This window comes from Colletes latitarsis, chromosome 8 (assembly GCF_051014445.1).
Source record: "Colletes latitarsis isolate SP2378_abdomen chromosome 8, iyColLati1, whole genome shotgun sequence".
NCBI lineage: Eukaryota > Metazoa > Arthropoda > Insecta > Hymenoptera > Colletidae > Colletes > Colletes latitarsis.
Genome location: NC_135141.1, coordinates 30,746,120 through 30,772,473, shown reverse-complemented (window position 1 = coordinate 30,772,473; position 26,354 = coordinate 30,746,120). Strand labels below are relative to the sequence as shown.

General features: G+C 45.8%; 2 protein-coding genes across 5 annotated transcripts in view; one reads left to right on the top strand and one right to left on the bottom strand.

Moving 5' to 3' along the window:
• Nucleotides 1-26,354, top strand: part of Evi5 (ecotropic viral integration site 5) — a 472,270-nt gene that overhangs the window by 82,799 nt on the left and 363,117 nt on the right. The gene's annotated exons all lie outside the window — the stretch shown is intronic.
• The window catches only part of Dscam3 (Down syndrome cell adhesion molecule 3), a 180,059-nt gene that overhangs the window by 4,913 nt on the left and 148,792 nt on the right, over nucleotides 1-26,354 (bottom strand). For 3 of the 4 annotated variants that reach the window (XM_076771883.1, XM_076771884.1, XM_076771881.1), the window contains exons 7-29: nucleotides 20,607-20,771; nucleotides 9,792-9,938; nucleotides 9,494-9,634; nucleotides 9,072-9,262; nucleotides 8,397-8,637; nucleotides 7,823-7,976; nucleotides 7,609-7,760; nucleotides 6,704-6,973; nucleotides 5,826-5,971; nucleotides 5,153-5,588; nucleotides 4,483-4,776; nucleotides 3,810-4,040; nucleotides 2,903-3,058; nucleotides 2,744-2,814; nucleotides 2,433-2,676; nucleotides 2,206-2,352; nucleotides 1,946-2,107; nucleotides 1,612-1,828; nucleotides 1,453-1,541; nucleotides 1,204-1,383; nucleotides 922-1,128; nucleotides 561-746; nucleotides 41-488 (exon numbers count right to left, since the gene is read on the bottom strand). In XM_076771883.1, the coding sequence (XP_076627998.1) occupies nucleotides 41-488; nucleotides 561-746; nucleotides 922-1,128; nucleotides 1,204-1,383; nucleotides 1,453-1,541; nucleotides 1,612-1,828; nucleotides 1,946-2,107; nucleotides 2,206-2,352; nucleotides 2,433-2,676; nucleotides 2,744-2,814; nucleotides 2,903-3,058; nucleotides 3,810-4,040; nucleotides 4,483-4,776; nucleotides 5,153-5,588; nucleotides 5,826-5,971; nucleotides 6,704-6,973; nucleotides 7,609-7,760; nucleotides 7,823-7,976; nucleotides 8,397-8,637; nucleotides 9,072-9,262; nucleotides 9,494-9,634; nucleotides 9,792-9,938; nucleotides 20,607-20,771 (4,675 nt within the window). The remainder of the gene's footprint in view (nucleotides 1-40; nucleotides 489-560; nucleotides 747-921; nucleotides 1,129-1,203; nucleotides 1,384-1,452; nucleotides 1,542-1,611; nucleotides 1,829-1,945; nucleotides 2,108-2,205; nucleotides 2,353-2,432; nucleotides 2,677-2,743; nucleotides 2,815-2,902; nucleotides 3,059-3,809; nucleotides 4,041-4,482; nucleotides 4,777-5,152; nucleotides 5,589-5,825; nucleotides 5,972-6,703; nucleotides 6,974-7,608; nucleotides 7,761-7,822; nucleotides 7,977-8,396; nucleotides 8,638-9,071; nucleotides 9,263-9,493; nucleotides 9,635-9,791; nucleotides 9,939-20,606; nucleotides 20,772-26,354) is intronic. The other variant, XM_076771880.1, reaches the window with a different exon arrangement.

Sequence of the window (26,354 nt, the reverse complement as noted above, 5' to 3'; positions counted from 1 at the left end):
GATCGCGAAAGAATTAACGTTACTTAGGATGCGTGCACACCTTCCACTGCGTTTCAGCATCACGTATCCTAAAATGGCGGCCGAAACGACGAGGACGATCGCGCAGACGACAGGTACAACGACGTACAGCACCTTCTGATTTGGTATAGTCTTCTTCACGTCGTCCTCCATGATCAGGTCGTTTGGAGGACCTATGCTGACGCCGCTCAGCGTGGTCGTCGCGAACTCCATTTGCGTCTGCGTCGATCCGGCGTCGTTGTGGGCTGTCAGACGCAAACTGTACCACGAGGCGGTCTTCAAGTCTCGTATGATCAGGTTTTCCGTTGCGCGACTCGCCACCAAGATCCACGGTTCCGTGCTTATGCGTTTACGATACTCCACCGTGTAATATTGAATGGGACATCCGCCGTTTGGCCAGGACAACAGGTTCAGCTTCACGGTGGTGCCATTTGCGGAGATGATGTCCCGTTCTTTCGGCAATAGAGGTGCTGCAAATAGAATTTACCGATACACTGGTCCATAGTAACTTATTTAAGTTTTAAATCGTGATCTAGAATTACCAGTTCCTTTGGTCGTCGCGCTTATCAGAGGACTCGGATCTCCAGTACCCACGCGATTGTGGGCCGTCAAGTGCGCCAAATACGAGGACCCGCACTTTAACCCTGATAAAATGAACTCTGTCTGTTCGGGTGACAACGCGATTTCCTCCCAGCCACCTTGGTCCCTTTTGTAACTCAATACGTAACCTAACGGGACCCAACAATCATATTGTTAATCGAAATTATTTTATTTCATTTCTCGTTACCTCACTTAATTCGAAAATATGAAATATAGTAGCAGAGAGGGTGAAGTTCGGGAAATTGATCTGCAACCTAACCCTATTATAGTTCTATTCTACGATAAAAGAACCAGTTACAGTACCTAAATTCTTTCGTGTACCTTGAATAGTAGCACCGCCGTTGTTAGGGTGATTCCATCGAAGCCTTATGCTATTCGTTGTAGTATACTGCAGTTCTAGCGTCGGTGCTTTAGGCGGCATCACCACGACTAGCGTGTAAGTTATGGAATCGTCGCCAAACAAATTGCTGGCCGAGCAAGTATAATTTCCCGCCACCGACTGTTCTAATCCTGAAGAAACGATGATTCTCTGTATAATATTTGTTATCTGTATAATAGTTTGTACTAATTATTTATCGAACCAACCACGAATATTGAGGTGACCCTCGGAAGTCAGCTCGTAATGTCGACCAGTGGAGACCTGTCCATTTCGATAGGTCCACGTAGGTCTTGGCGTAGGATTCCCGACCACCAGACACGACAATGTGATGGATGATTTAATTGCCCTTCTTAGCAATTGCGAGAAAGAGGCCACTCTGGCTGGAGCTAAAGAATTTTCAAAATTTTATTTAACGAGGACTGGACGATTAGACGAGCTTTAGAAAGTTATCGGACCTTTGGTATTCGTAGTTTGGGTCACTATAGTGGTCGATTCACCTTCGCCTAGTCCAGTCGTCGCGGACACCCAAAACTCGTACAGTTGTCTGGGAAGGCGGCGCGTTTCGTTATCAACATTTTCTATATTTATTTCGTAAAATTATAATTATTAATCACCTTTCGACTAAACCTCGCAGTTCCATAGTGAGAGTATCGGTGGGCGACGACGGTGGCTCGTGCATCGTGTGCGTGTTATGGTTGCTGGAGCCGGCTTCTCTGCTGTAAACCGTGTACTTGGAGACGTTCCCATTCGGTTGTAGGGGCGGTAACCACGAAACTAATATACTCTCGGCCGTTAATGCCAAGGCCTTGATACCAGCTGGAGGACCTGGTACTGAAAAAGAACACCAGTAAATCTACCACGCGATTCGAATAGAGTTTCACGCGTTGCTTTCCCGTAAACTTCTTGCAACAGAGACGATAAAAATTGATAGGTTTAAGTAATTCTTACCATCTTCTTCCGTGGTGCAAAAGATCGGCGGGCTGAGGACTCCGTCGCCTGCTCCCGTGTAAGCCAGTACCCTGATCGAGTAATTCGTGTATTTGTACAGGGTGTGCAGATAGGTTTCCACGCTTGTGGTCTTTTTCACTTCGCCGACCGTCGATATGTCCACTGAAACAACGTTCGTCGGTTGTTAATACGCGTTATTAGCTCCTATTTTTAAATACAGAGTCGTCAAATTTTTTTCTGATCTCGGTTGGATCGCTTACTGTTGTCGGTTGGCACTGGCCTGTAGTATACTTTGTAACCCTGAATAATTCCACCGTGTTGGTGGGGTGGTGGTGCGCTCCAGGACACTCTCACGCTTTGAGAAGACAGGGCAACGCACGACACGTTGGTCGGTGGAGTCTCTGGAACTGAAATATTAAATATAATTATTATTAATCGGTCAAATAGGAACGTTACTCTCTTTTTAACGAGGAAAAGTTTACTGTACCCCCTTCTTGAGTTGTCCCAACAATAGGAACGCTAACTGGACCGCTGGCTATACTGTTGAAAGCTCTGATCGATATATCGTACTTCGTGAATTTTCTGAGGCCCGTAAGTTGCACCTTTGTTGTCGCCCATCCGTTCACAGTTAAACTTTTGCTTTGGTTTACACCAGAAGTTGAGGAAGAATGCTCCGACCACGTCACTATGTAGCCCAATAGGTCTCCGTTGCAGGATTCTTTAGGGGGTGGCTGTGAACGGAATCGAGATCATCTTAAAAATTACCAAATTAATTTAATTTAGAAACAATATATTTACCTGCCAGCTAACCATAAGTTCCCCGGGCCCCGCGGATTGTACTTTGATGTTTTGGGGCGGTTCTGTCGGCGCTGTTGTTAAGATACAAAGTCACAAAGTTTGCAATAAAATGACGAGCGCTGTAAGACGTTCGAAGAAAAGGCGAATACTATTCTTTACCTTCTTCTTGGGTCTTCGCCACCACGGGATCAGTGGGTGCACTCACGTCTATTGAATTTATAGCAAATATACGAAACGTATAAGTCACGGCTGGATGAAGTCCGCCCACCAAAGCCACCTCCTGGTCCTCGCTCGTCGTTTCGAAAGGGGATAAACCTGCAAACGCGAATAGCAATACTTTAAAACGCGTTGTCACGCATGAATTCGATATATTATTTATGAAGATTTAAGGATACTTCAAGATCGCCAATATTCTTTAAAAAATTTTTAGTAACTCATTTTTCAAGGAAACCCAAAAGGAAAGTCCAAAAATATTTTTTTATTTAGTGAGACAAAGGTCAGTAACAAAAAAGAAATGTTATACAGGGTGTTCGGCCACCCCTGGGAAAAATTTTAATGGGGGGTTCTAGAGGCCAAAATAAGACAAAAATCAAGAATAGCAATTTGTTGATGAAGGCTCCGTTAAACAGTTATTAACGTTTAAAGTTCCGCTCGTACTGAATTTTTTTCTCGAAACTGAGTAGGATTTCGTGGGTATGAGTATTCACCAAAAATGATTGTAATTGACCCCCGCAACCGAAAATAATTTTTCCAGAACGATTTGAAATTTTTGAATTTAATTGTTAATAACTTTTTAACGAAGCCTTCATCAACAAATTGCTATTCTTGATTTTTGTTTTATTTTGGCCTCTAGAATCCTTTATTAAAATTTTTCCCAGGGATGGCCAAACACTCTGTATGTGATATACAGTTCCATACTGCTCCGATTGTTCGAAACGATGGCTCGAGTTGCACCGTTTCAAGTTAAAACTTTTAACAGCGTGGCAGTGTCTGTCCGCTTAGATTCGAATGAATGCAAATTTTTGAAAAATCGACCACGCCTGTCGGTTTCAATATGTCTACGTACCGTTTTGCGTTGGATGTATCGTGTTCCCGCTATTAGAACTTCCCGGTGAATAGGTGACATTGTGCGTTTTTGCGGGGTTCCAATCGTCCACCGAAACGTGATTCAGGGACCGATACTGAATAACGTAATTCCGTATTGGGCTGTTTCCGTCGAAAGCTCTTTTCCACAGCAATCGTATTGATCGCGAGCCGATTTCTATGACTTCCAGCGAAGCTGGTGGATCCGGCCTCTCTGTATTCACAAAGCGAAGCATAATGAATTCTTTGACTAGTGGGGCAAAAAATCAATTTATTCGAAAATGCTGATTAATCTTCCTTAAACAAGATATTCATACTCGTTAACGCCGATCGGTACATGTTTAATAACGTTTAAGTCGAAATCTCGCGTTATTAACCCTTAAGTGGACTTTTTGCCAAATTGGTAAATGGAAATCAATTTTCCTTTAAAGCATTTAAAAAATAACGACCTAATGGAGGATAATATAAATTTTCAAATAATTACATTTACATGTATTAAATAATTATTAGTTTAACTTAACGGTTTAAAGGCGCTGAAAATTTTAATCCAGGACTCAATTGCTACGAACGTACGAAGAACTCACGAATGTTAAAAAACTACGCCATATGTTCGATAACTGGGGGATAATGTATTAGCAATTGTAGAAGATTTGTACCTTGAACAGCCAGGTAAATAAGATGTTCGGCCCTCCCGTACGCATTGTCAGCCGTGCATCGATAGACCCCAGAGTCCTGACGATCGCTGGTCCCTATAGACAGCTGCGACTTGAGACCGTGCTCCGTTTTCATTTGACTTATGCTCAGCCTGTGGCTGTTCGTGTCTAACCGGTTGCTGTTGTGCATCCACAGCACTTCTATGGGATTATCCCCGATGACGGTGCAATCCAGAGTCACGGACTCTCCACGGCGGATCGTCACGTTTTTGCTTTGGAACTCGAACCTCGCCGGCTCTGGAAACGAACGGATTTTGGCCCTTGATAAAAACTCTTCAATTTTTCAACTACAATTTGACTGTCAAGCAATCTCCTGATTCAATACAAGTGTCACCATTTGATGTTCAGCTGAATTATGTATGTTTACATGCATCTAAACGCTAATCATGTCGTATTTCTACGCATCTATACGACATTAATTCAGCTATAATTCGTATGCTCCTAATTCAATAGAAGTGTTTGTATATCATGTTCAGTAGAATTATAAGTAGCACACAAGATAAGTGGTCACAACATTCAAAGCTATGTTTCTAAATAAGGGGAGGTTTTAGAGACTAGGGACACTTGCTAAAAAGTTTGCAGAAGCTACCAATATTTATCTTTTAATACCGACCGTGAACAGACACGTAAATCACTTTGCTGAGGCCAGGTCCTATCCCGTTGGTGGCTCTACAGAGGTAGTGACCCTCGTTTTGGGGTCCAGCGGACGCTGTCCACAGAGATCCGTTGGGCAAGATGGTTAGTCTGCCGTCGGAGCCGTCTACCAGGGGATGATAGTCATTGGCTGTTCGACTTTTGGAACGTAGCCAGGTGACACGCGGCGGCGGGAACCCCTTCGCCTCGCAGTGAACGTTCAACGGGTTACCGAGAAGGGTGGCGACGTCTTGCGGCTCGAAGATCCATTGCGGCGGCACTTTGACCAAAAGTTCCGCGGTGTGGTTGACTTTGGCCGCGCTGTTGGTCGCCACGCAAGTGTACTTGCCGCTGTGACGGGACGAGAGTTCCTTGAAAACGAGCAGACTGAAGAACTCGGCTACTCTGTCTTCGATCTGTAACGCAAACGTACGGACGCGAGTCAGGGTTTACCCGGTAATAGAAACTTGTTCGTCTTTGTGGCTTTCGACGCCGATCGCGCGACACGATATCGCTTTGCTCGAACATTTGCTTAATTAGAAACTCTGGTGGATCTCAGGAAACAAGAAACTAGAGGTGGTTGTAAAATAGCCAAAAGTGCGGAATTAAAATAATTGCATAGTAAAGTAATTGATCGGGGGAGGGAAACGTACGCGCAAGGAGGACGGCAGCGGTTCGCCGTCCTTGAGCCACGAGAAGTATATCGGAAGATCGCCGGATGTGACGCTGCACGTGACCTGGGCGCGGCTTCCTTCCTGCAGATTCGGCGGGAAATTGAATGGACTCATAACCGGAGGACCTGAAATAGAAATTTTGATTGTCTTTTTTTCTGAAAAGTAGCCAAAAAATCGAGTAAAGATTTCTTGAATATTTAATATCCTTTTACTCAAAGGACGATAAATCTTCATTTTATCGCAACAGTGCTTGATAGACGAACGAGTTTCATAGAAGTATTTTGTTCGAGAGTAATTTAAGAGCCGCGAACAAAAAGCGAGAAACTATTTCCTGGCCAGAAACTCACTATCTTCCAGCCACGTATTCTTTCGCCAACCCTATTTTCTTCCCGGCTTGACAAACGAGGGAAGCTTAAAAACTAACGCTACATGGATTCTTGCTGGTGTGTAATTTACTTCTTCCATTGAGCTTCGTGACTTCTTCGCGAACGCGAGCGAGAAAACCACGAGGAAGGGAGAAACGAAGCCGCGTTTCTTGTTAACGCGAGTCCACCTACGATTACTTGCTGCTTCAACTTTTCCAAGAATAGTCTGTCGTTAAAATAACGCTAAAAATAGAATTCTTGTTCTAATAAATAAATCGTCAAGAATTAATATATAATTGAATGTATTTGTTTTAAGTATTGCGACTCAAGGAACTTCTCTAACTCATCGTTCGAGAGTAAATGTTTGTGAAACGAAGCAATTTTACTAGATTCGTCTTCCTAGTTCGTTTTTCTAGGATATTAATTTTCCTCCTGCACGGAGATTGCTCTTAACCTGTTTCTTGTAAAATTTTCTATGGGTAAAGTACTCACTGCTGACGGTGAGTCGTATGTCCCTGCTCGCCGTTTCCCCTGTCCTCGACTTCACTATGCAGGTGTAGATGCCAGCGTCGTTTGGGTCCACGTTCCCGATCGTCAGGTGACCCTCGCTGTCGACACGGTGCCTTATGTCAAAGGGTAAATCCACGCCGCCGTGGGACCACTCGACCAACGTGATCGGGTAACCCGAGTAAGGACAGGCTATGGTGGTGTCGGCGCCAGCTATCGCACGGACCGGCCCTATCGATCGTATGTATGGTGGCCCTGAAATTATTAATCGACGTGAAGTGCCTCCTAATACGCTTAATTCGATCATACCTATTCGGATCTAATACGACTGACGATAATTGAAATTGTTGTGGCTCCGCAGCTCGATTCGGAATATCGAACGCGAGTACTTTCGTCATCGCCATTTAGAACAAAGGTATCATTCGGTATTCAATGATTAGAAATAGAATTCCTCCAAAAATAGAATTGCAAGACCGAGCGATCGCTAGAAATTATCCTCTCTCGGCGTGCAATGAACGCATTAAATTGGAACAAGCCAACGGTTTTGGCTACCTTCGGTAGACTTTGCTCTATTAACTCTAAGTGCTTTTTCCGAGTGCATTAAAAACTTTGCGCCGCGTTTTCTTCTCGATCAATTTACTATTGCGCGGCGGCAGACAGTTCCAAGAATATAACGGTTATTCCGGGAAAAATATTAACTGGAGAAATCTACAGGCATTTTCCTTTGGCGAGCAATTAAGATAGTGCAAAACTGTATTTCTAAAGTTCCATATTATATTCGAAAAAATTACAGTGCCCTTTGTCCGAAGAATCTTAGATACTAGTGACTGGTTGATACAAATTAGCCACGGATCAAGTGATTGCTCGACGCCAATCGCCGTTTCAATTACCGTAGATGTTCAATCTCGATTTATGCTCGACCGTGGCCAGAGTATTGGACGCAACGCAGGCGTACAGGCCGCCATCCTCCGCGCCGGCCGATGATATGTTCAAATGACTGATCACGTCCCCGGACTGATCGACGTACTGTCCTATCGCGTACCTGCGTAGACATTGTTTTCAGTTAAGAAGCGGAATATTGATCGATGGGATCTAGATGCGCACCTGTGCCCAGTCGCGATCTCGCTCAGAGGTTCTCCATCTAGGAGCCAAGTGAAGGATGGGGGCGGGGATCCTGTCGCCGAGCACCTCAACGACACCGGCGGTCCTGGTCGCAGAGCTTGCTTGATGAACGTGTACTGCAGCTCTGGCACAGTGTCTGAAACGATCGAACAAACATTACTGCCACTCTCGCGATAATATTTTCTTTATTCCCCTGCTGCACCCTCCGTCCTCGAAAACGTCGTTACGTCACTGTGGATGGAAGAAAGAACAATCATTGGGCGTGTTGGTCTTCGAAATGGGTTGGAACTAACCAAAGGATTAAAAGTAAGTCGAATAAAAGGAATTTTTTCGAGATAATTTATCGAATATACGTTTCGTCCGACCATCGGTCGATATTTCTACTTGCGTTAAAATTCGACTCGCGTTTTATTAATGGCGGGAGGAAAATGATGTAAATATACAAACGTACGTTGCCAAGTAAGGGGAAATAAAGATACTGGTGTACATTTCAATGGCGGTGCTCGAGGACCTAATCAAGAAAGGGAGCGAACGCTCGTAATTATCGGTAGCATACCTCCCAGTTTCAATTCCGCGGTGGCTTGAGCGTTTTCCTTGTCGCTTCTAACGAGGCACTGATACATCCCCTTGTCCTTTCGGCCCACCGAGCCTATCACGAGGACCAGAGGAGCCAGCAATTTGATCCTCGTGTCCTGCGCGGTCAATACTGGCATACCGTCGTGCAACCACTCGACGCTCTCGACCGGATAACCCTCCACCGTGCAATTCATAGTGGCAGACTCTCCGGAATTGATGATCTGTAAATACCGGGAAACGGTTAACGATTCGTGCACGAAAGTTAATGCCCGCGTCACGATTCCACGCAGCTGTGCGTCACTACGCCCCCACGCTACGTACCGATGGCTTTCGACGGGTCTAATGACACGACGCAATTTGTCGGGGATCGCGTCGATGATCACGAGTTCTGAAACTCGCTATTTGTTACGTGCCCAAGAGCGCGACTCGAGTTTTGTAATTTTCGACGAGCCTCGAAAGAGCGATTCGCGAGCCGTCGAAATCGATTTTCGGAGTCGAGTTCCAACGTTTAGGGGCATCGTCGCGATTTTCGAGGCGATCGTCGAAGTTTCGCGTACCGTCGGAATTATTCGAGCGTCTCGAGAACGTTGATACTGGATTTCTGACAGGCAGAATAATTTAGTAATAATTTAGTAACGATCACGTTGCGTCGTACCTGAACGCGGGGCTGTATTCGCGCGTTGAGCTTCGACGTGACCGAGAGGTGTGTTTCTGCTCGTTGCTCGCCGACCTGATTGCTGGCCCGGCAAATGTACCTTCCTGCGTCCTGAGCGTCCACACGACGGATTTGCATCAAATCGCCCCACAGTTGAATCCTGCCGAAGGACTCAACCGGTATCGAGTGTCCTGCGCAAACAGACCGATTTATTATGCTCGACAAATGTTATTTTTCCCCATCGGATCGCTCGAGTTAAAAATAATCGTCGGTTTGCCAGGCGGGATTTAGCGTAACGTTCGATTGTGGTCTAATTCGAAAGCAACGTTCGTACGATGTCGGTATCACGGGCATCGTGTTGTGTTATACGGCGCACGGTGCGTTCCAGATTATACAGTAAACAATCTTCTAATTAAACCAACCGTTAACATCGCGGTACCAGGTAAATTGCGGGGGCGGGCTTCCTTGTGCGGAGCAAGTGAGGTGAACGTCCGAGCCGCTTTCAGCGGAGATGGCGATCTGCGATCTTTGCATCAGCTTTGGTGGCTTGGATCCGCTCGGCTCTGAAAGGTGAATGGAACCGTGAAAAGAGAAATAAATACAGGGACGGTGTGTGTCGAAAACGCGCTACTTTTATCTTCGATGTATTAAACAGTAATCTAAGATAGTGTAAAACGATCCACTACGTTGTTTAAATTTTAAAAAATGGTGTCGACGTGCCTGTGACTGTTAACGTTGCAGGTTCGCTTCTTCTTCTTTCGCTAGTCAACGCGTGAAGGGTTAAACACGAGTAGGTGGCCCTACCGTCTTCCGGTCTGGCGGCTCTAATGTGCAGGTCGCCTTGGGACGTGACTACGAACCTTCCGCCTGCAACGAAACGGAGATCGCTGGATCAGGAAAAAATAATCTTCCCCAGACAAATATAAAATAATTCAGGAAACACCTAGTTGAATATTGCTCTGCCTTTCGATAAATCACGCTCTCGCGGGACAGACTGTACACCCCGTACGCGAACTGAAACCTATTAAATCGATTTTTCGATAAAAGTAACCCGTGAGTCAGCCTTTATCCGAGAGCGTTCTCATATTTCGACGACATTCTAAGGACATATACCGGATCAGATCCATTCTTTCAAACGTAACTACCTCTCGTTGAAAGAGGCTTTGCCCCCGATGTTCCGGGGAATCGTCGAAGCCGCTCGAATCGAAAACAAAAGCTCCATAACGGATTTCGCCCAGTCCGGGAAAATATAGCGTTTTCACGGCGTCGCGATACCCCCAATATTTTCGCTTCGATTCCAATCCGCGGGAGCGAAAGGTTATGCAAAATCCTCGGCATCTGTCGATGAAATCCCGTCGAATCACCGACGGACATACCGTCAGGCGTGAAATTTTCAATTTAGTCGAGCCAACAGGCAGACCACGGAGCCGTGGATTCGCTGGACCAGCCATACCATCCGCTGGGAAGTTCTTTCGTATCGTGGAACGAACGTCAAAACCGTGGAGCAACGGACGTCACTGCTTGCCTCGAGATTTTTTCGAAACTTTGTCCAAACAAATCTCTAACAATTTTTTTGATCGACAAAATTATCGACGTTCACCAGCGTCCCCACGGAGCCACGCTATAAATTTTTCACCCCCGGGCGATATTTATTGTGCTCGCTTCGAGGCCGTTTCTTATTTCCTGGACACGGTGTTTTCTCTTTCCTCGATTCCGCGGTATCCAGCGATGCTCGCCGTAGACGCGTCCAAAGAAATAGGAAATAAGGCTGGCAGTCAGCTCGCTGGCCGCGGCCAGACGAGGGTGAGCGTTCCCGGATGCGAGCGTGGGCGTAGGGGTTGGCGGACGCCACGAAAGAAGCAATTTAATATCGCTCGACCCGCCGGAATAAAAATACGGAGATAAATAGCCTGTAACTTCGGTCGACGGCTCGGTTAACGTCTTCCTCGAGCACACGTACGATCCCACGCTTATGCGAAACTTATCGAAAAACACGATCCCACGAAATTCGTGGTTCATTGCTCAAATATTTCGTCTGTATAAATATGGAGCATCTCTGGAGTATCTCTTTGATTGCGGGATCTCTTGTCCACCGAATTTCATTGGAGGAAAATAAATATATGATCCAGAAAAATAGTTGGAAAACTCTGTATCGCGGTCTTTGAAACGCACTATCAAATAACGATTGCCTCGGCTCGAAAGAGAAACGAGAGACAATGTAAAAATGACAGCCACTCGCGATACGGGTGGTTGAATGCGCGTCTGTTTCTTTAAGCAGCGAGGAGAAACGCGATCTCGCGAAAGAAAGAGTCGAAGCGACGTTCGTTGGGGACACAACTATAGTTTGGGTGAATGCTTCCATTACGAAGGTGCTTTATGCGTTTGAGACGGGGTCGTATCCGATGTTGGGTGAATTTCGCACCCTCGCGAGCACCGTCATCGTCGTCGCGTGTCCTGGACGGGAGGACGAAGAGAAAAGGGTGGCCCCGGGTTTATCGATTCTTTTCCAAGTTTTTCTTCTTCTTCGCCGGGGTCGCGAGCGCGCGGTGCTCGCGTCAAACGGCTCTCGCCAGCTTTGTCGTTTTTCTTGCCGGCTGTCTGTCCCGCGGAAGACACATTTTCATTATCCCGCGCGAGACTTTTGCTGCGTCACGACGCCGTTCCCGACACTCGAGAAACATCGAGACACGCGATCCATTCAGCACTTTTGCGGTCGCGGACCCGACTCTTTGAGACGGTGATTAAGAGGGTCTTCGATTTCTTCCCTTTTCTTACAGCTTCTCTGAAAATATGTTTTCGCAACGCCTTCAACGAATGCGAATTCTTGGCGAACTTGTTATTTCTATCGGGGTCCAGAAAAATATTTTACTAGAAACTGAGAAACGATTTTCGATGTTTGCACTATGCCTGAACAGCGAAATATAGGATTGACCGAACGTAGTTGGTCATTTTTCACGAAGACTCTAAGCAGGAGTGATTCCAGTTTCCTAGGTCCGACCAAAAACGGTCCTCTTCTACTAGTTATTCGCGGGACGTCTTTGCCACATTTATCTGGCTAAGGCTACTTTATTTGTCCGACTCTGGTGGTATCTATTCTACTTATCTGTCCGTGGAACGTCCTTATAGCATTTATCATTTGCTCAACAAAGATAGCCTCCATTGTATTCGTCTGACCAACCGTGAACCTGTTTCACTCGTCCGAACAGATTCGCTGTATTTCACTTTTTACTTTAACATGGTTTCAACCTCTAATGGAGATTATTCTGCATCGTAACGTATTCTAAATTACACTCTTTCATTACTTTTTAAATGCTTTAAAGAAAAGTTGATTCCCATTTACCAATTTAACAATCAACATTAAGCAAAATAATTCAGTTGAGATCGAGAGTCCACTTAAGGGTTAAAATAGAATATTTCCCACGATATCTCAAGTTTCTCAGTGTTTCTATCGTCCGTGCTAGAATTTTCAAAATGTTTTTACCAAATAGCTCTCATCGAGAGACTTCCAGAACGAGAAAATCACGACTACCAATTTTCCCCAATTATTTGCAACTCGTCGAGCCCCTCGAGAGGAACATATATGTTTCCCAGAGGTGTCGAATCAGGCCTGAGAACACACATCTCGTTTCCGCGGGTGCACGACACCCGCAATTGTCGCGACTGCATCGCGGACACGATCTGGCCGCAATGCACCGAAGCTACGAGAGTCCTTTCAGACGTCGAAAGTCTATCGTTCCATCGATTCCCCCTGGGGGAGGGGGGTTGAAACAGGGGGCTGGGGTTCCGTAGATTGAAGACCGTGCGCGGTCGGGGAGGCGACGTGTAAACGACAGAAGGCTGCCGTGCGTCGTGGCTCGATATGCCCCCGTCGAAGGCCTCTGTTCCTCGGTCAGGATAGCAGCCGATGATAACCGTTCGTGCACGATGACGAAGAGGACCGGGCTACAGCAGCCCGGTCCACGACGTGCAGGTGTTTCCATGCGACGTGTACAGGGCACAATGTTACCCGCCTAGTTACGAAACAAACGTATCACACCCCGACACGTCGTGATGTTCTCCATGATATCCTGCCACCCGCAGACCTCCGGCCTACTATACCTGTATATAGAACGGCGTACCTGTTACGTGCACCCGACCGGCATAAATATGTATGGGACATGAATGCCTGAGCGTGTACAGGACGATCCGAACCGGGGAGTTAGCGCACGTACCTGCCCGCCCCGGATGCGAGAGGGAATCGTAACGCGAACGACCCCTCGACGCTTTTCCCTTCCCCTTCTCTTTTATGGACACCGCGACCGGAAATGTATCGCGTAACCTTGTTCCACTCGTATAAGTAGATAGGCCCGCAACAAGCTTTTTACCCTCGAGGATCCCCTAAAGTACCTTCGTTCGCATTTATGGTGTACCTCCGCTGTTCGTATGCTTAGAAAGAAGCAACCCAGGAATATATACATATACATGATCGAGAACTTGCGAGAAAAGTGAAAGTTGAGCGTAGCCCTCTGCCGGCGATCGCGGGAAGTGTCGCCACGAGTCTCTGCAACCCAGTCCTTTCATTAAACAGATATCTTCCAACCTGTGAAAATTTGTATCCGTCTCGTTCTCGTCAACGTGCGTTGCAACTTCTGTCGCTGCTTCTCTCGTTTTCTGCTCCAAAAATTCTCATCGTCGACGTTTGATTCGCTTTTATTCGAAAGCCAGAGGGGCAAATGGATACTTTCGCGAGCGAACGAACCGTTCGATTGAAATACGTGCTCCGGAGAATCTGTCGCGAACGTGCGTCCGTCGGGCGTTCGAAGATTTTACAAAGTAGGGTGGAAGCTTTTACGTAAACGCGCTCCGTCTCAGTTACCAGGGGCTCCACTTTCTTTGTTAAGACCCCTTTCGTCCGATCTGATCCGAAATGCAGGTCTCAGCTATGCGCGAACTGAAAAATATTCGCCTCCGTTTCTTTCACCATAATTGTCGGACTTTTTGCTCATCGTATAATAGAAAATAAAGCCCAACAAAGTCGATTTGACGCGTTTTGCAAACTAGATTATCGTGGGAAAGCAAAGAACCTCGATACAACGATAAATAAAACGTCCAAGAATTTGGGTCGATGTTCATTTTCGATTTACAAGAATTTTCTTCTCTTTTAATTTGAATTAAGCCCCGAGAATTACTCACGGATTCCAAAAGGTTGATAATTATTTTTACAGCCCTGTAATATATACTGTAGAATAACAATAGCAAGTATTAGATATAACTATGGCCCGTAGGAGAACTTTAATATTAGAAGTTCCAGAGCAATTTTAACGAACTCAGACTACCAGAACTTCACTACCAAAATTACGAGTTCGAAGTTCCCGAGTTCAAGAGTTTAACTAGTCCCTTAACAAGTGCCCATTTCAGGTGCCAATCTCAATCTCAAAGCCAGTCGTAATATCCAAAGTAACCTAAGAGTTCTACAACGTTCTTCGAAGGGTAGGTAAATCCAAGTGACTGTAGGGCATTTGCGAGTCCTCGAGAGCAAGTGTTTTTAAAATAAAAATAAACTATTACGTTTATGGAGAATCGTTTAAATATGTATCTATAATTTTGACATTTACCCCGTTAACTTTCGAAGTAAGTCTCGCTCGCACGTTTGTAAATCGAAGGTGGAGAGTCTGAAAGTTTCAGCATCGTCGACTGAACGTCTTCATTGACCGGAGTAGGCTGAATCATTCAGAAGTTTATCTTCTGTCAGCCCGGTAATTGGTACCCCTTCGCGAGAGAGCGAGTAATGTTGACATCTCATTCCCTGGTTAAAACTAGCTCCTGGTGTCCTGGGCACAGTCGTCTCGCCTGAAAATCCCTCTTCTGTGCCCAGCGGATGACGTCCTCCGACAGCAGCGAGCTCATACGAGTGTCTGCACACATTTGCAAAGCGACTTGGCCCTCCTCCTACCTCATCCCTATCTCTTGTTCTCATCCTCATTTTCCGTTCCCTTTGCACCTCGTGTTATGATTACAGTTTTATCCCTTTTTCTCTTTTTTTTTTTTAACGTCGACATGGCTCAAAGTTGTTTCTTCTCTTCAATTTCTACGTCAGCGTTTAACGGGAAGAGATACTTTTCCCGCGCGATCTCCTTCCGCCGAGTGTTTACCGCTTTCTTTATTTAACGTCGTTCCACGGTAAATATTAGAAACGGCGAAACGATGCCCGCGACTGAAGCTCTTTCGCTTTCTAAAGATACACATCGGTACCGTTTGGAAGTGTAGCCGAGTGTAACCGCGTTTGAGACCAATGTTGCAATAACGCCGGTAGAAAAATATTTTACTAGAAACTGAGAAATGATTTGAACTGAGAAATATCGGATCGACCGAACGTAGTTGGCCATTTTTCACGAAGACTCGAAGCAGGAGTGATTCCAGTTTCCCAGGTCTGACCAGAAACAGTCCTCTTCTACTAGTTATCGCTATTTTATTTGCTCGAAATCGATGGACTCTGTTCTACTTATCTGTCCGTGGAACGTCCTTGTCGCATTTATCATTTGCTCGACAAAGATGGCCTCTTCTCGTCTGACCAACCATGGACCTGTTTCACTTTTTGTTTTAACACAGTTTCAACCTCTAATGGAGTTTATTCTGCACCGTAACATACTCCAAATTCCACCTCTTTTAGCAAGGAATATATTACACACAATTGCTGCAGGCTTTTGACACGAAATTTCAAGGTTCCTTTAACGGTATTGAGTATGTTCGAAGCGAAATTAGCCGTGTATTTTTCCCTCCAGTTTTTTCCCGATTTTTCGAGATGTTTCAAAATTCTTGTGTCGCCACGGCCGCGGGAAGATCGTCGTGCTCTTCCATTTAATTCCCGCTCGCTGTTGCAGTGCGCGGAAGTGGCTTTATACTTTTAATAATGGCCCGCTACGCCCCTCCCCCCGCCCGTCCCCGCACCGGAAATAGGTGCTCGACCCTTTTTCCGGTTTTTCAGGCAACGGAACACGCACGTGCATGCAGTCATTCAGGAGATTCAGTCGCGAATGCGTTCAGCCCCGTTGCGAGCCGCTGAAGCATTCCTCTCCGGCTTTATACCTTTGTACAATCCCTCGTCTGTTTTTCATCGTCGCTGCCGTCGACGATGACGACGTCGACGAGGCGCACGGGCCCGTCCTCGTCCGGGAGCTGACGGTCGTTAAGTTCGAATCGGGATAATTGACAAAGCTGGGGGAGCTTCGCGTGCCCGATCTGTCGGCTTTCGCGAGTTTTCTTTTCCGTTTCGTCGGCGCTCCTTCAACTCTTTTCCCGTCGGCAGACTCGCTGGATGCTTTTTAGACACCCCCTCGCCCCTCCCTCTGAAGAGAATCAAAGTTAGTCGTCTGGTAATAAAACGCGAAGTTCGAGTTCTCGCGAGCTGAAGCACCGATACGAGGAATGTTTCAATATAGCGGGAGTATTCGTTGAAAGAACGGAACATGCACGGTGCTTTCACGTCGAGAATGTTCTTCTTTGGGGAAGAAACGTACGGACGGCGATATTTTATGCGAAACGGTTACCGTTCGAATCGACGCAGTAGAGTAGACGCCGCGAGAGTCAGACACCGGCCTGACTAATGGTACGGTTCTACTACTGCTACGCTGCGGAACAGTATTCCATGTTGCTCACGATTTTATTTGCATAATTGCGTTATGTATCCTTTATCTGTGAACAATTTGTGTTCGCTATACAGTGTGCGTTAAAAGAAATTCGAAGACTATATAACGAATCGAGAAATTAAAAAACAAAAGTTCTCTAAACATCTCCTCACGAATTGTCGTTGGAAAGTAAACATAACACTGGAAAGAGTTTATAACAGTATATATTTCGTCTCTTAGGTAAAAAAATCAGCGATTAAACTGTAATTTAAACGTTCTGGTTCGCGGTCGCGGGAGACACTTTAATTTCGATTAAAAAAAAACCCCCGGGCCGCGCGCGAATTCGCCGACCGTCTGAGAGAAGTTTAAACGTTTATTCCCGACGCGTGGAACTTTTTCATCGACGGGTCCCGCGTAAACAATCCCCGAAACAGTCTCGGAAAAAAAGAGTAGACCGGTCTTCAAACTTCATTTTCTATGGCGCGAGACTTTCGTCGGTGCCTTTCCATAAACAGCCCTCGAAGCACCCTCGAGGGAAACATGCCGCCACCCTCACCCGCGGCCGGGTTTATTCGCCGATTCCAGGCGCGCTTACGAATTAAAACCTCGGACAAAAATTCGATTATTCGACTGGCCGCGCCCTGCGTTATCCAAATAGTTTCAGTATTAAAAAAAAAAACATTTGTTCGTCGAGCAACGAGGGCTAAAATTATAATATTCAGTTAGAATTAATAAAGGTGTACGTACAAGTAAGAAGTTGTATTCTAATAAAAATTCCCGTGTCAATGCTCGAAGAAATACGGATCGTGAACTATTGCACGACGCAAAGATCTGCCCTAAATTGTACGTAAGACGTTTTCAATAAAAGCAACCGAGATGGAACCATCTTTCGATGCGCATTGGAGAAACTTCGAGTCGGTGGATCTTCGTGAATTGAGAGATAGTCGGAATATCGAATCGCCAATATGGAATACCGCCGCCTCTCGGTGCAAGGATCGCGACATCTGCTGGATACGTTCCTTTCCGGTTCCGTAAGAAATCGGCCGCCAGTCCCGCAGGAGTCGCGACAATAACGTGGAAATCGAAGGGCACAGAGAGACACCGGAGCCAGCAGAGCGGCAGGAACGTAGGTCGCGCCACTCGAGCGTTTTAATATCGGGAAATGGCGAAAACAAACATGGAAACGCTAGAAGAAATATGGAAATCCCGGGGCAACACGAGGGAATATTCAGAGGCGGGCATCGGCATGGACACGACGACGAGATAGTAATATACGGTCGTACACGATACGAGGGCTCCCAACTGCAAACACCGGATCGCTGGTTACGGGCTGAGGTTGCGCGGATCCGCGTCCTGCGCGACAAAAAACCGGGAAAAAGAGAGAGACAGAGAGGGTGGAAGGGATTTATTATACGGAACGAGGGTGTACTCGTCGCAAAATAACTTTGGAGTTGCCCGAACTATGCGAAAGTAGTAGTAAGTGCGCGGTAATTAAATTTCCTTGGACGACGTGGATTTTCAAGACTTTTCGCCCAGACTGCAGGAAACATTTCTGTCGCCCTTATTCCCGAATAAAAGGGATTAAACAGCCCTCGTTCTGCTTCTCCCAGGGAACTTGCTCTACTTGTATAACAAACATTATCACCATACTTGTTTTAGTATGAATGATTTTTTATTCTGCCTTCCCCAATGGCAAAGGGCTATTTGGAGTGTCATATTGTCATTTTTCCGTTTTTCTTTGTTCGTTTCAGCGTCGATCTCCTAAGTCGAGGAACAGCGATCGAACGTCATCGCGAAACCCTCCGCTTCCCTCTAGGGTGGCTCTCCGTATCGGAACGAATGTTTTCGTGCTTTCTTTCGGCTCCGGTTCTATCGTATTTAGTATTTTGCAGCACGGAGGAGCGATTTATCACCGTGTCCCAACAGATAAATTCGCGAAGCTGGTAGAACCAGTACCGCGGACTCGTCGAAAGATTCTTATTTACTTTCGTCGTTGCTTTTTCCGTTACCCTATTTTTGCGAGATCCTTCTACAGCGAAGGAAACGCGGTTCCCCATTTATTTCCAGGCTGTTCGGTAATAATTTAAAGACAAAGAAAGGCGACTTCGTTCTCGTGACCGCAAGAATTCATTATAATACATACGAATAATGAATAAAAAAAATGTACATCCGTTGCTTGTTGAATAAAACTGAAAATTACAGCTATGGAACAAAATATTTCCCAACGATCGGATGAAAATTTAATTGTTCGATAGAGTGGACGTCGCTAATAAAGAGCTGTACGTTGCCTTTATTAGTTATTTATTTTTCAAATAACATTTCGCCCGTTTCGGACGTACAGCGGGGGAGGTTAAAATTTAACTATTCATTTTTTTTTTACAACTGCCACGATTCATACCCGTGCCACAGAGGAGCGAGTTTTCGTGACATTTTTCGCGAGACCTCATTTTCTCGGGCAACGACACGAAAGAAGAAATTTCTGACGCGGCATCCGGATAAACCAGGGGGGGGGGGCAATCTAATTATCGACGCCGGCAGCAGCTCATTCACCATCCAGATGCACGCGTATTGTACCATCAATATTGCATTTTCCGCGTGCGCGTGACTTGTTTACGATTATCATTGCAACATAATGCATCCCCGTGTCGAGCAAATACGGGCCACTCCGGCAAGATTATAAATGATGCTCGCGATGCCAGCATTCACGGCGTTCGCTGAATTTCCGTTCGCGTTCTTGATGAGAATTTACGTAATTGTTGCGCGAAGGAGAAGAAAATTAATACGCGACTACTGCCTGGACTAATAAATGAACCAAGTTCCGCGTTCTCGGCGTCCAGGAAATACCATTCCCCACGATTCTATCGTCTCGATATCAAACTCCACGCTAACCACCGAATTAGGAAAAAAGAAAAATAAGAAATTCTAAGGTGAACATTGGAATAAAAGCGTCTCGTTGCAGTGCACAGTTTGCGCAAGCTCTAACGAATACTTATTTCACGGGTCTGCTGATTTCTATACAACGGGGCGAGAATAAAAAACACTAAACGCGTTATAAAAGTTACCGAAAAGCCGCCAAGTTTTTTGATGTATGTATATTAAACGCCGTCGCGATATTAAAATTTTAATATCAGAACCGCGTTCCAGTTTTTCAGCAGTTAAAGTCAACTATTCCTCGGGCGCAAAAAGATGGCGCTTCAAAGGGGTTTATTTCTCAGGTGTAGCTCGAGAGTACTTGGTCGCGCGCTTTATGAAATACTTTGTAGAATGCCACGCTTAAGGGGTGTTTCAATAATTTCGCTCTGTATATTTACAAATGCCGGAGAACGTTTTCCACAGACGAATGTAAATATCGTTACTTCGGCATGCCGTATTAAAACCGTACAATGGTATACAATTATTGTTGTCACGCACAGTTTAATCCTTTGCAAACCGAATTATTGTTTCCAAAAGAAATTATGCAACAATACTTTGACGTATCTAAATAATGGGACGTGAATTGAAAGGCGAATTTTAATGAGAATAACCTTCGATGCGAAATAAATTACTTGGCGACTGTACTACTGGTTTGAAGCCACAATAAAATAAAAATACCTTTACTATTAGTCGCAGGGTGAAACGTAAGTTTAAACTCCGTTTCTACAGTTCTATTGTAAATATTTAATTATCGAAGAATTTAATTTTATTAAACGCGTTGGAAAGCGTTGTTTGTCCAGGTGTCGGTTCGACGCCATCGCTGGGGGGGAAAAGAATTCTCTGTATTGGGACGAGTGGTTCTCCCAGATCGATTTCTTCGGGACGACTATAGCCGATATTCACAGCCCCGCGCATTTCCTCTATTCCGCCGTATTACGGGGAGTTTTCTCTCATTTTATTCGCCATCGGTAGCTGAACAAGAACACGCGTTTCACTGGCAAACTATTTCCATGCTTACCGGTGTCCGTGCTTCCAGGTAAAAGAATGGCGTCGTCGCGGAACCAGGATGTGACTGTCAGATGTTCTTTGACGTCTTCCAGCGCCGTGCAAGATAAAACAGCGTTGCATCCCTCCATCACGGGGGATCTATTCACCCACACGTCGTAGCCGGGCACCGTCAGCACTGAAATCCGAAAAGAAAATCTCGGTTAAACTCGAACTTCAGAACAACCAGCCCTGCCGGAGCATAATTACGCCAGTTCTATCTTGTTTGAGGTTTTACAATTTTAAACGATCCCTGACGATCGTCGAATTGTCCGTTCAGCCTCTGCAGGCGTTGATATTCTTCGAGTTCTCTGGAACCCACAGTCGCTCTCGATTCGCGATCTTATCGTCGATAAATAACCGGTATATTTAACAATATCAAGCAATTTGCGCCAATCAAAGGAGACGAACGTTTCTGGAAGTCAATTTTGACATTATGAAAATTTATTCTCGTCCGTATAGTTTGATTTTTCTTGCACCAGACCGTCGTAGGTGGGTCCACGATACAATTTACCATCGTTACTCGCCAATTCTCGAACGGCGTGGAATCGCGACGGAATTCAGACGATCGCGTAGGGGCGGGGAACAGAGACTGAGAATTGATTAATCTTCCCAGGGATTCATAAATCACCGCCGTAAGGAAAAACGCCGCCGTTGGAACGCGCCCGGCGACGAGTATTTGTTTAACGATAAAATCGAATCGCGACGACAGAGAACGGGACGGGCAGTCGCTCCGCCGCGTTTCGTTTGCATAAAATTCCCTCTTCCGGCCAGGAGATTTTTCACGGATCCCGACGTTGTTTACCAACACCTTCGAGGGCGGGTTGGCCGATGCAGAAGTTATAAATCACGCGCCGCGACGTGACATCCGTTCCCCGATTCCGACGCGGGAAATTCTCACGGGGTAAAAATCGACGGGACGATGCCACGACGTTCCACCGATCGTTATGCTCGCGATTCCAGAGTAAATCGAGAATGTAATGGCTCCAAGTTTCTACTTAGCTTCGGAATCTGTCTAAAGAATCACGATCGCGATTATAGCGGCTGTTTCACAGCACGAAGAACTCGATTTGTTACGTGCGCTATAATTGCCTTCGCGCACGTTCGAATCGTTAATCGTATTGGGATTATACTTGGCGTGTTTATTACCGAAACTATCAGGAAGCTTTCAGAATACACTTCTAACACCGTGGGTTAGTGGCTCGAAAGTTACTAAAATAGAACTAAAATAGAAATAGAATATTTTTAGCTTTATTAATTATTTGAATGTTTCCGTTTCGAATTAGAGATACGGGTCGAAGTAAATTGCGAAGATTACCAGGGTATTCTCGAAATATATTCTGAAGGTTGTTAATGAAACTAGGGGACGCTAATAAATTTTTCTCCTGAAACGAGATCACGAGTGAAAATAGTTTAGAAGACACTGGTATATAGTACATAGGATGTTCTCGGTTTTAGTAGTACTTTCGGAATCTTGACTGACTCTCGTAACACTTTCAATATATTTGCTCGGACATAAAATCTTTTATTATTCTTCACGACGATGGCGCCTTCGAATCGATACGTTTTTCGTATTATTATCGATGTACGCAGATTAGGGTCACTGAAATACGTTTTATCAATTTCTACGTATTCGTTACTATCGTTAACTACAGAAGACGCGCCTAAACCGTGTCTATTTGCGATTGTTGTTCCTTTTATTGCCACGTTGTAGATTCACTTGGTCTTCGAGGGAAAGAAAGCGATCGTCGAGATAAATTCTCCGACGGAGATAAGATTAGCGCTGCATCCGGAAATTCATTTTCAGCTCGAGCAGTTCCGTCGCTGCTCCATTTATTCCCAGATCTGACAGGTAGGTACGATATTGCTCTTAATAGCACTGTCAAGTTGGTCGTCACGCCGTTACGCTGTCTCATTTCGCAGACACAATTTAAATATTACACGTAACCCGCTCAAGGCATTCCTTTTCTGCTCTCGACATCCTAACGTTCGCGATAACCCACTATATTCCATGGTCCTTACAGACCGTTACAAACGATACTTAATAAATACTTTCACGACTGATAATAAGTCAGTTTTTACTTCTTATTTTCTTAAAATGGAATCGTTTTACGTAAGGCATAAGGCAAAGAATATTTCACGTTTTTTGAAAAGAAAGGATCAGGATTGAAAAATAAATATTAAAGATATGCAGGAAACATTAAACACGATCGAAATTCCAATAATCCCCGTGAGTCTCGGACAATATCCTAAACTCTGAATCTGTATTTCACAGAATCGTTGATAAGATCGAAAGAAGTGGCTCGTTACCACTCTGTTTCGCGTCTGTAGCCGTTTCTCCGACTACCCCCGCCCCAGCAGCTCGACGGGCGGAACACGAACTTTCGACTTGGCTTTCCAAACGTCTCCACTCCGCTTTTCTAAAGTCTCGGACCGGAGTCGTCGCTTGGTCGACGACTCCCGACGCTCTTCTCTCGAGGTTCTTCCAGAGTTGGGACGCGGCGTTGCCTGACGGATGGAAACGGAAAGGGGGGGTGGTACCGTGGAAAAGGCACCGTTCATTAAAATGTGTTCCAGCCGGCGGTAATTACGCGTTTAATTATTTAAACGAGTGACCCGGCATTCACCAAGATTTCATCCTCTCCCTTCAGCCCCTACCCACTCCCTCCATCTTTTTTTCCCCCACCGACCGAGTCCGATTCGCCCTCCGTGACTATATTCTCCCTTTTGCGTCTCGGTTTCCCCTCTCTGTCACTCTGGTTACCAACGTTCCTTCGTTTCTTACTTCTGTCTTTCCCAATTCTCCTCTTTATCTCGCAATCTTCTTTCCTCCACCGTAACCCTTTCTGTTTGGTCTCTTCTCCGGCGTCTCTTTTCACCCCCACCGATATCTCGTGCTCGCCATCTTCATCTAATCGTCTTCGTCTCTCGCTCGTTCCACTCCCCCTTCGTCGTACTCGCAATTTCGTTTCCTTTTTTCGTTTCCGGGGGCCGTCCCCTTTCAGCCAGACGCTCTTTCAACGGGCGACCGTCGTGTCTCTGTTCCTCGTCGCGTCTCTGTCGCATTCGTCGCCGGGCACTTGAGAACGTCCGGGGCTAACGCACCCTCTGTGCCCGTGTGTGTCTCTCTGCTAGCCAGATCCACCAGATACCCTGAATGAGACAGTTAATTGGTCGTGAGGATAGGGAGCCCGCGTATCTATTCATCGGCCCGTTTGCATTTCCAGTCACGGCCGCGTTGCTTATCCGCGCGTTAATTGTCGCTGTTTAAAAGATACCTGGGGCCTGATAACGCGAGCAACACTTTTGTTCTTATTTTTCTACCTTCTCATGATCATTCTCCGTTGGGGTTCTCTTCATCAACAACGAGGACTCTTATGTATCTTCAGGATTATTACTCATCATGGACGTGTTTTGGTAATCTCTTTTCGTATGGAAGGTTCTCTTGAGAAGGAGAAAGGAACGTCTTGCCCTGAGTCGAGCACTTGTGAGAGAGACAAGAGCGTAGCCCTCTGGCGGTGATCGTACATAAATATATACTCCACGCGATCACTGGTGGCGTCTAGTAAAGCAATGGAAACTATCGCGACGTGGTTGCACCCCTTTTGCTGAGTTTCGCGGGACACGAAAAGGAACACTCGATTACGCGCGGCGTAAATTTCTCTGATTCCTGGGCTTTCGGGCTCTGGTGGACTCTCCGGTGGACGGTACCGGGACTGAAAAGGAGAGGCTCGAGACCCGTCGTCGGGCCGGACAAGGCTGAAAAGCAACGAGGAATTTATCTGAAATGACATCGGCTCGACCCTCGTCTCCGCCAAAGAACTTATTCCCAAAGAGAAAGAGGAAGGGAGTTCCGAGAGTGAGAGTGGTATTGTCTAAAAGGGGAACTCCGCACCCCTTTTCCCGGGCACCTTTCCCGTAGCGGGCTGCCAGCTTCGCCGAGATGCCGAGGGACTCTGGGAATATTCATCGAGCCGTGGCACTTTCGATGATGATCTCCGACAGAAACCGTTGAAACGTCGCCGAGAACAGTCTCTATTTCATTGTTTTTCAGAGTTCGGTAATTAATTAACTCTTACCCGGTCCCCGGTGGCAATTCCCTGGAATCCAGCGGGGTAATTAAACTCCGCGATGTTTATACGCCGCTTGTAAACCTTCCGGGAATCGAAAAGATTTGTAATTAATTGCCGTTGTTATGGAATCGAAAGTGGCTGGCTCTGGATTGCACGACAGGCGTTTATGTACTTAAACTCCGTTCATCGGATTTGGGAGCTATCGTATCAGCTTCGCCCAGTCACGGGTGGCCAATATATGCACGTTTTGTAAACGCATTTCGAAGCCGATTAAAATTATTCTAAGTTAAAATACAAAGGGGTAGTTATTGGAGAATTAAATCAAATGGTTCTTTGTGTTTTGAAATAATTTAAAAATTTCGTTTAGAATATTTACAAGAAATAGCAAAGTGGATGGCCCCCTAAGTGGCTGATCTCGTCACGGGGGATCGAACCGATCTAGCCCAGAGGAATCGACGGAATCACGGGGAAATAGACGCCGACGGATACGCTGTGTCGAAGAAACTTAATCCCGACGATGGCTGCGGATCCACGGAAATGTCATTGGCCGCTTGGCTGGAGATCTGCGCATATTGGCTTCATTTGCACGTTTCGTTTCATCCGGGCCCTCCCCCGCGTCCCCGAAATTTTATCATCGCCCTTCGTGCTTTTCCCATCGTCGTACCCGAACGTCGGGGCGCGCTCCCGTCGTCGTAACTCGGCTTCCTAATTTTTCAAGTCGACTTGACGTGTCGATACCGTCCAACGAACGTAAATACGATGTATTTTTGAAATACTAAGAAGCGTTTCTCTCAAAGTACGACTTCGAATTTGTTTGGAACGTACTGCTGGGGAATTTCCGCCATGGGGAAAAGAATGTAACCGACGAACGTAACTCGAAGAAGCCTGAAGAGGCCACAGAGGACTCGATCGATTGGTCCTTGCTTCTTTCGGTGCACGAAAGTTCTTAAGTCGGGACCCGACAGAAATTCTTCGTCTGGTTTTCGCCAAGTCATCTTGGAGATGTCGTCGCGGAAAGTTTCTTGGACGAAGGAAGCCAATTTAAGCCGAAAAGAAGAATTCGAAAGTCGAATTTAACCGCGACGCTCGTGTCCATACACGTTTCTCTTCGCGAAAGAACTTGATCGCGACGCGGAGGGTCCTCGAACGTTGCATCCAAAATGGCCGACTTCAATTTATCTTCCTCTGTGTCCTTCGGTTACTGCTACACCTACGAATCGGATGAGTCGAGTTCCTAACAGGAAATTTTCCTAATTCTTTTATAAAATATGATCTTGATTCCAAAAAAATAATTGTGCTCCCATTATAAAACGGCAAACTGCAAATTGGTTCTCGAGTTTCCGAGGGGAGCTATAAAATCGCGATAATTATCGAGTTCGCTTAATCGACTGTTTCTCTCTTCCGAATCTTCCGTACATCTCTCGAGAAGCCCCCATAAACATTTAAGAAGTCCGTAATGGAGCGTTTAACAGCCACGTAATAAACGTTGTTCCATCTTCTCCGGTGCAATAAATATTCCCGGCGCGCAACGAGCGCCAGGAAAGAATCGCCGGACGACCATTGGAGGATCGAGGCGAACGCGCCGCGAACTTAAATGGAAGGATTCCGAATTCCCTTTTAATTTCGGTTTCCCTCTGTGCAGCCCGTTA